This window comes from Gracilinanus agilis, chromosome 1 (assembly GCF_016433145.1).
Source record: "Gracilinanus agilis isolate LMUSP501 chromosome 1, AgileGrace, whole genome shotgun sequence".
Taxonomy (NCBI): Eukaryota; Metazoa; Chordata; class Mammalia; order Didelphimorphia; family Didelphidae; genus Gracilinanus; species Gracilinanus agilis.
Window position 1 is genome coordinate 78417445 of NC_058130.1, and position 10072 is coordinate 78427516.

The following is a 10072-nucleotide window of genomic DNA, read 5'->3' on the forward strand; positions in this document are numbered from 1 at the left end:
TTTTACTTATTAGGGCACTGGCCTGGGCAGCGGGAGGATTGGTACCTATTCCTGGCTTTGCCTTTTATTAGCTATGTGACACTGGACAAATTCCTTCATTTCTTTGGACCATAGTTTTTTTTTTTAATTTGAGACATAAGGGGGTTGGACTAATTCATCTCTAAAGCTCCTTCCAGCTCTAAAAGTCTATAATTTTGTTTCTAATTGCACAGAACATTTATTCCAATGTTCTCATAAGGATTTCTTCATTAATAAAATCTGAGGAGATGAGAGAGTTTATAAAGGATTAATACAAACCAGATAATAGATAGCTGAGGGATAGATTTAACTAAGCAAATTATAAGAGCAGTTTTTCATTTGGAAATGCTGATAAACATACTTCCATAATGAATTCGGTTCATAATGTGGTATATAGTCCATATAGCCAAGACATAGTTGCTAAGGGCCAGATTTGTTTTTAAATTCAACAACTCTGAAGAACAATTTTTAAAGATTGAGCAGTTATAAAGATAACTAAATAAGAGGGGCAATTTGGTGCACTGGATAAAGAGATAGTCTGAAAGTCAACATGATCTGGATTCAACTCCTGCCTTTGGCACATACTGATAAAGTAACCATAGACAAATCACATGATTTCTCAGTGCCTCAGACAAATCATTAAGACTGTAAATTGTAGCAAAGGTAGAAATCCTCAATAGTATAGAAAATTCCTCACCAAGGACTCCCAACATGGATGGCCTTACAGGTCTGTCTGAAAAAAAAATCATTTAAAATCTATTTTCGATTATGTGTGCTAATAGCATGAATAATGAATATGAATTATATAGTTCTAATGAGAAATTGACCAAGATTGGCCCAGTCCTTAGAATATGATAATGAGACTCTGACTAGTTCTAATCTATATGGAGACCTGGCTAATTTGCTTCTAGGGATACACAATCAAGGGGCTTTTCCCTTCATTTTCAGGATATGTCCACATATCCTCTGACTGTTTTTTTTGTCAGACTACTGTTTAGTGATGATCAACCAATCAATAAATACTTATTAAATACCTACAATGTGCCTGGTACTGTGCTAAGTGTTGGGAATACAAAATGGAGCAAAAAATAGTCTCTGCCATCAAGAACTTACAGTTTAATGGGGGAGAAAACATACAAAAAATGTACCAAAAAACTATATACAGGATAAAAAAGAGGTAATTAATAGAGGGAAGTCACTGGAATTAAGAGGGGTTATTGAAAGCTTCCTTGAGAAGATGGATTTTCTACGGAACCTGAAGGAAGCCATGGATGATGAAAAAGCCTTTTAATATAGAACTAAGTGTGCATATGAAAGATTTGAGCAGACAACTGATCACTCTTTTCCCTTAAGACTTTCAAGAAGAAATAACTGCTGTAAGCATTTAATTGGGGAAGAAGCAATAAGTTTGGAAAACTTTTTGTAATCTGCTTATGGCCATGGAAATTTCATTCCTGTGTTTCTTCTTTCTCAATATATTTACTGTTGTTTTTGACTTGTTTCAGTTGTGCATAACTCTTTGTGACCCCACTAGGAGTGTTCTTGGCAAAGATATAAAAGAGGTTTAACATTTATTTCTTCAGCTCATTCTCTAGATGAGGAAACTAAGGCAAAAAGGCAAAAGTGACTTTCTTAGGGTCACAAAGCTAGTATCTGAGTTTTCAATATTAAGTGTGTGATATCATGAAATGGGAAAACCTAGGTAACCTGTGAGCTGGGAGAGCCATCAAAGGGAGCACCCAAGCAACAAGTTAAACTGATAGAATAGTCAAAACCAATTATGGTCCTACTGATATAGGAGGCCAAAAGCTCTTATCAGCAGTAGTCAAATTTGATGAGGAGATCATGTAATAGCTCTAAGGAATGACTTACTTGATTTAACCCATCAAAGGAACCAGTCCAATTGGGCAAGGGAGTAACTCATCTTTAGGCATTATTATACTCAGCAATGGATTTGGTAGGAACACCTCAAAGTAGAAAAATAAAGGATCACACTCTTAAGTTGAGACAGATTGTTTTGTAGCTGCCATCTTAGGTTTGAGACACTATTTTCATGGACTGAATGCATATGTGGAAGAGAAGTGATACCTTTCCATTTGGGAGAACATTGTAGTTTGGTCCTTATTATATTTTATGGTAAATAGATCTTTGTAGAAGCTAATGAACTTAATTAGGTTAATTGATATTGGGAGTGTGTTATCTGGTTAACTCATCAGAGGCACATTGGTGTGGGCTCCTAAGGAATAACATTAAAAACTCCCAAACCTTCAGAGTTAATCCTAGAAATCTAAGAAGAGAATTAGTCAGTTATCCCTGGAGGTCCTAACCTATTACTGGGAGTGGAGTTTGGGGAAGGGTGCCCAAAGAGGGTACTACACAGAATTGCCTAAAATATAGCCTTTGGAATAAACATTACATTTACAATAGTATGGTGTCTCTTATAGGGCTTTTAAAAATAGTATTTTAATACATTGCCATTCTTGTCCCTTTGCATTATGTTCTTTTAAATTCCATACCTTTCATTACATTAGCATACTTTCAGATGGTAGAAATGGGTTATTTCCATCTCAAGGAGCTGAGAGCAGATGAGCCTCTACCATAAGGCACTATTGCAATTCCCTTAAATATAATTCTTCCCCACTCTTCAATATTCATGTATTAATAAAAAAAAACAGTACCTGGTTTAGTAGTCTATGATGAGATGAGTTATGCTCACTGATTATATAGAGTCTATGAGGAACACTCACCTTAAATAAGACCAAACTTTGAGCTTTCAAATATTAAAGTCAAGACATTTTCTCATTCTTGGACAATTGTTGAATAACAAAAGCCTGAGCTCAGGACAGAGGGCAGTGTAAAGAATCATCAGCTTCCTCACCTATAAAATGGGGACAATGATACATGTGGTATATATAAAGACAACAACAACAGTCACTAAAGACTTATTCTGATGGCTCATCAGGAGTTGAAAGTGACTCTAATCTGTCCCATATCAATGAGTATAAGCTCAGGCAGATCCTAGCAGACTGTATGTTTATTGTTAAATGACTAGCTTAGTTAAATTGCAAGAAACTCATTAGTAGATTGGTTATATGGTGAAAGATTTTTTGGATATAGCTACTCAAAAAGACAGACTATTATAGCAAAGAAAGTTTCAAACTACATTCATGGAAAGGACCTAACATATCTCAGTTCTTAAAAGTAATAAAGCAAGGACTCTACTTTTCAGGATTCTGAATATTAAAGTATTCTATTATGAATTATAGCTATTCTTTTTATTATTTTTTTGCTACAAATCTCCAAGTGACCCTGTGACCTGCAACCATCATAGAAAACCCAAGACATTCAACATCATCACTCTGAAATTCAAGATTGTTGATTCACTGTGACTGAAGCATCAGTGAAAATGCACCAAAAATGATAGAGCTTGGTATAATATTAAATAATCATATTCTTATTAATCCACAAAATGGATAACTATATGTGATGCTTTCTTACTTAAAGCTGGCTACCTACTTATATAATCTGAGGAATAAATTTGGTTTTGCCCAAAAGCTTATGGTCTAAGCCCAACTATTAAAGGCTCATCTTTTTTTGGAGTTACATGCCACTCTTTAAAATATAACTCACAGAGTCAGAGTCAGAAGAGAAGTTAAAGATCATATAGTTAAGCCCATGTCTGAACAAGAGATTCCCCCCACCCACTCATTAAAACATCATGGATTCTAAGCAAAATAGTGTTTTTAGGATCTACATAACAGAGGATCACCTTATAATGAACTTCTTTTCATTTTTAAATAACAGATTTCATTTGAACAGGGCCCAAAGGAGCCCTGCCTTCTACCAAATTCCATAGCAAAGAAGATTTTAGCAAATTCCAATATATGTATCCTTTCATTTTCTTGTGGTACCTTTCTTTCCAGAAATACAAGCTATTGTGATACATAATATTCATTTAGAGGCCTTCTCTTCTATGTATTTAACTATATTTTGAGTCATATATTCCCAGTAGACAATGATATGTAATGCATCCCACTACTTCAGTTCTAGTAAATAAAAAGAATATTGAACACCTACTATGCACAGATAGCACACTAAGTGTCTATTATAGGCAGATATCACGAATACCAAGAAAATAATCTTTGCCTCATAGTGTTTGTAATAGAAGTTGAGTGGTGGTTGGGGGTGGAGGCAAGACAAGCAAAAGAGACTATGATAAATGCAGAAGTACAAACAAAAGAATATTTAAGGTCTGAGAAGGGAAGAACAGGTACCAATTAGTGGGAAAGGTGGCATGTGAACTTAATCTTTATCAACAGTTAGGATTTCAGTTGGGCAAAATGAGGAGTAGAAAGGAAGAAGGCTAATTCTAACTGAGAGAGCAGCATGAGAAAAATCCAGGAAAGAAAAAATCATGGCTATATATGAGTGGTGGCAAGTAGCTCACTTTTTCTTTTTTTAGGCAAATAGGGTTGTGACTTACCAACATCAAATACTTAGTGTCTGAGGAAAGATTTGAACTCAGAAAAATGAGTCTTCCTAATGCATATCTACTGTACTCTATCCACTATGCCACCTAGCTACTCCAGTAGCTCACTTTGACTAGAATTGATTACAAGAAAGCAATTAGATTGAGATTAGGTTCAATAGGTAAGTTGAGTCTATAATGCCAAATGAAGAATTTGGATTTTAACTGATTGGCAGTACCATTAAAAAATTTGTCAGTTCCAACATCTTGAAGGGTTCTGAGATGTGACATATAAATGAGGAAGATTAATGTGAATTAATTAATATGTTGTTATTAATTAATTCATTAATATGAAATGTTTCCATTTAACTGCATGAACATTTCAGTACCTGCTACCATGTTACGAGAAGTGATGTGGGCAGAGTAGATGGAAAGAAAGTCTTAAAGTCAGGAAGTCCTGTCTCTGATGAATACTGATTATATGAGCTTGGGAACATTACTTAACTTAGAGGCAACTCTCGAAGTCTGTAAGTTGCAAAGCAGGAATTGACCTGCATTAGTAGAAGGAATTTCTTCACTTGGGGGTTCTCCAAACTACTGAAATCAAAAGCCCAAGCTCTGTCCCTAGAGTGCCAGAACTATAGAGACTAAACTAGAACAGTCCCTGACATTAGGGAAATCACATTTTACTGAGGGACTACCAAACATACAAAGAGAAGTAAACAGGAAAGAATCTGGAAGATAGAACTGAAACTAAAAGTTGGGAAAAATACTAGAGAAGATTTCATAGGGAGGTAACTTAAACTGAGCTGACCTGAACAGAGCTTGAAGGAAGAGAAAGATTCTGAGACACAAAGATGAAAAGGGAATATATTTCAATCAAATACCTGGAGGGTAGAGATGAACAATCAAATGATGTAGGGAAGAATCAGTAATAGAGTTTGGCTAAGCAAAAAGTATATGAAAAGAAGAAATGTAAGATAAGGTTGGAAAATAGTTAGGTACTGTTTTCTCAGAGACTTTAAATAACAGATAGTTTAAATAACATAGGTATATATGTATAAATGAATATATATATATATATATATATAAAATGTAGCTATTATATTTAAGTTTTATATTATTTGTATGTAATAATACAAATCTTATTCCATGGATGTTATAAAGATAAGTATAAAAATTCAAGGGAGTAATATATAAGTCTGGGATGATTGACAGTAGAAATAGATTGTAATACTAGAACTGAAAGATAAGGACAATATTCATGTAGCAGGCAGCATGTTAGAGTGGATAAATTGCTAGATTTGGAGTGAAGAAGATTTGGGGTTGAAACCTGCTTCCCATACTTTCTAGTCATATCACCCTGGACAAATCATTGAACCTTTCTGATTCTCAGTTTCCTCATCTTGAAAATGAGATGGAATGGATTGAGTTTGGACTTCCTGACCACTAAAGCCCTTTTCTACTAGAAGTCTATGATTTTGCTTCAAGTTGCAAACCTAGATTCCCAGTGGCCTCCTATAAATACATTCCCTCATGTATATATAGAACCATGTTGCCATCTTTGACTTTCTTCTTGCTTATATCCTCCATCCAATCAGTTTTCTTTATAAAATATTTGCCTGTTTTCTAAATTCCTATTCCCATTGCCACTCAATAGCTCTATCACCTGTCTTCCTACTTTCATACTCTCTCATATAAATACACATATACACAGATAAATATACATATGTGTACATAGCATGGATATTTAGACTATATACATATATGTGTGTATATATACCCACACACATGCACATACTCTTTCTGTTAGTATTTGTGATTGGGAAAAGAATTTTCAAGCAAAGGAAATAAAATTTAAAGTTATACCCTTTCATTCATAATATGTACACCAAATACCTTAATCATTTTTCCTTGCATTCAACAATGGGGATTAGCAGTACTGGGCTAGTCATCCTTTTTTCCACTTCTTGTTATTTCTCTTAGATTACCTGACAGTTTTGTTATTCAGCCACTTCCTTGAATAAATTAACTATTTTAATATACTTTTCAAAACTATTATAAGGAATGGTATCAAAAATGACTACTTAAAAAGCATGGTATTAGGTAGAGTGATGATCTTGGAGTCAGTAAGACCTGGATTCAAGTCCTACTTCTGGCATTAGCTGCGTGATAATAGTAAGTCATTTAATCTCTCTGAGGCTCAGTTTCTTTATCTGTAAAATATGGATAACAGTAGGTCTGACCTCATAAGACTATTGTGAAGCTTAAAAGACATAAGGCACATAAAGTGTTTTATAAGCTTTAACAACACTATCTCAGTGTTGCTTATCTATCTATCTATCTATCTATCTATCTATCTATCTATCTATCTAACTCAGTGATGGGTAACCTTTTGAGCTTGGTGTGTCAAAATTCACCAAAAATCTGAGCATAACTTAGGTGGTGTGTCACTTTGAGTTAAAAAAAACCCATAATTTCATGATATTTATAGTTTAAATAACAAAAATGTATAATTGTAATATATAACTATTTAATAAACCAAAATAGGTAAATTGATATAGGTAGAATTTTCATCTTTAGTGCACAGAGTGTCTACACTACACTACAGCAAATGTTTCATCCTCAGCATGTGGCCCGATACTTCTTTGTATGAGGCTATATGAGGCCGTATGTGGCTGCGTGTTATCGAAAATGGCTACGTGTGTCTGGCACACGTGTCATAGGTTTGCCATCACCAATCTAACACAAATGTTAGTGCACTATAGCCAAGCCTGGAGTCAGATAGACAAATTCAGCCTCAGACACTTACTAGTTGTATGACCTTGGGAATGTCACCTCTGCCTCAATTTACTCATCTGTAAAATGGGGGTAATAATAGTACCTACTTCCCAGGATTGTGTGAGCATCAAATGAAATAAGAATTGTAAAGCACTCAGCATTATTATTATCACTACTAACATTTATATAGCGCCTACTATGTGTAACATACACTTAACAGATATTCTAGTCTCTTCTAAGTTATGCAGTCAAATGTTTTTATAGAACCAAGCTACTCCCTGTTCTTCAGTTCAGCTGTGATACATAAAATCAGTAACTTCCACCATCATCTTGTTCTGGCTGGTGTGTCATGCTGCTGACTCTCCATGAGCACTCTATCTCCCATCAGCAGAGGCATTCTTTGAAAATAGGTAGCAGCCATTAAGCCAAGTCCGAATCAGTGATATTGCCTGTACCTACCTTTAGGTTCCTAGAATTTGTTTTCTCCATTGCTACTGGTGCTAAGAAAGTGGAAAAGTAGGTTAACTGCTAGTGGGCATTATCCAGGCCATGGGAAATAAAGAGTAGAACCCAAATGGGCAATTCTTATTCATAAACTGGTCAATGGGATAGTCAGTACAGAGAACCTGTCGATTTTCTTCAAGAACTAAATGTGTACACAATCTAACACAATCCAGTTTTCCAGGCTGCAACTCATCAGGCTACATAACACACCTCCTGGCTACTTTCACTATAGAAAACAACATAATATACCAAATGAGGCAAAAAAAAAACCTTTCAAGTATCCATGTCTTTTTTGAAAAGACTCCTCTAAAAATAATCATTCTGAATCACTCATACAGTTTGGCAAATTGTTTTTGACACCAGCTCTCTAATGAGGATCTAATCAATTTTGTTGTTTTATTTCTTGTTAATCTATGAAGCAGCCTGGCTTACTGGACAATGCCCTGGAGTTAGATGCAGAAGGACCTGGGTTTAACTACTGTCTCCGGTATTTTACTAGCTGTGTTACCCTGAACAAGTCACTTAACTCCTTTGTCTTATTTTTCTCATCTGTAAGTTAGCAAGAATGAAAAGCACCACCCTTACAGGGTTGCTGTGATGATCAAATAAGATACATGTAAAGTGCCTTGAAAACTCTAATGTTCTGTATAAATGTGAGTTATCATTTCATTATCTACAAAACACTGTCATTTTAGCCTATACCTACAATGGATGATATATTTTATTTTTGTGGATTTTGTCCCGTAATTAACTATTAGCCAAAGAAAATGCCTCGTTTAGAACTATAAGTTACCTTATGTTAGAAAAGGGTGATTTAAATAAAAAAAAATTAAATGAATTTTCAATGAAAAGCAGTAGATTAAGGTTGAAAATCCAGTAGTAATTCTACCCAAATGTTTATGTCTTACAGTTCAATGCCACTGCCTCATTATGATTAAGGCATTTCCTAGCAAAGAGCAAAGGGACTTATACATATTAAACAGATCATTTTAAAAGATGGAAATTTCTATGAAAAAAAAACCCCACAAAACTCTTGTCCAATAGTTATTACCATACTCAGCCAATATATTAAGCAGGATCTTGTATTAAAAGTGTGTGAGGGGAAGCCTTTTAAATTCATCCAAGAATTCAAAATCATTTGACAACGGCATGACTGATTTTTAACTCTTACCATGAACTCTTCTAGAGTTTGATACGTCTTTCCCCGGAACTCACAATAGTTCTTCCTCTCTTTGCACTGAGGACAACACTGGCTGGTATCTACATGGATGCAGCGAGGGTGGAGTCTTGGGCACTCGGGCTGAATGCACAGAGGTCCCTCCTCAGTGCAAAGGCAAGGGCAGGCTGAAGGGCCAGGTGTAAACTTCTCTCCAATAGCATAAACAAAGCCACTCTCATCCACACAGCCCTTCCCTCGGTAGTCTGGATAGGCATACTCCTCCGGGGGTTCCGGGGTAGCCAGGACTTCAGGAAGAGATGCATCTTCTGCGGCCAGAGCTTCTTCTTGAGCACTATCCCCTGGCTCTTGGCCTTGCAAATTCCCAGGTTTACTGCTCAACCCTTGGCTATTCCAAGTCTGTTTCTGTTTGCTCCAAGACTCTTTGTTGGAATAATTCCGGCTTCCTTTGCTCTTCCCATCCCTGGAGCTGCCCTCCTCCCGCCCATTCCTACTGATTTCATTCATTTTCCCTGGGCCTGTCTGGCTCTGAGTGTCCCGGGCTGCGTGGTCTCTCTTCTCTTGATTGGTTTTAATCTCCTGTTTGTCCTGAGTCTTGGCCAGTTTTTCCAGAGGTATGGTCGGGCTACAGAGGGCAACCATTAGACAGCATGTTACCAGGAGGGAACTTGAGAGAGCTCCAATTGCCATTGCAGTAGAACTGGGCATCACCTACTGCATCCCAAAGGGGAATGGGGGGGAGGGAGGGAAAGCTTCTGCATTCAACATCAAAGGGAATCACTATGTAAATCCACAGTCCCTGGGAAGAAAACAATTAGAAACACTTCAGCCTACAATGTTTCATTCTGCATTCAAAAGATAGCAGTGGCTCTTTAAGGCCAAGCTGTTGCCTACATAGTTAATTACTTTAAATATGAAGACAATAATGGACAAAAAATAAGGCATTGGCTTATTGTAGAATGTATAGCCAAGTCTCTTAAAATAAATGTTCCTATATTCAAGTGTGGCTCTTTAAATCCTAACAAAGTCCAGAGTAAACAGCCCAGCCAATAGATGTTTCTCTTTCTCTCTTTCTCTCTCTCTCTCTCTCTCTCTCTCTCTCTCTCTCTCTCTCTCTCTCTCTC

General features: G+C 36.2%; 1 protein-coding gene across 1 annotated transcript in view; it reads right to left on the reverse strand.

The window, feature by feature from the left end:
* VWC2 (von Willebrand factor C domain containing 2) overlaps window positions 1–9656 on the reverse strand; it is a 191842-nt gene extending 182186 nt beyond the window's left edge. Inside the window, exon 1 of the mRNA XM_044656900.1 lies at window positions 8943–9656. Coding sequence (XP_044512835.1) covers window positions 8943–9656 — 714 coding nt within the window. The remainder of the gene's footprint in view (window positions 1–8942) is intronic.
* Window positions 9657–10072: the final 416 nt, after the last annotated feature.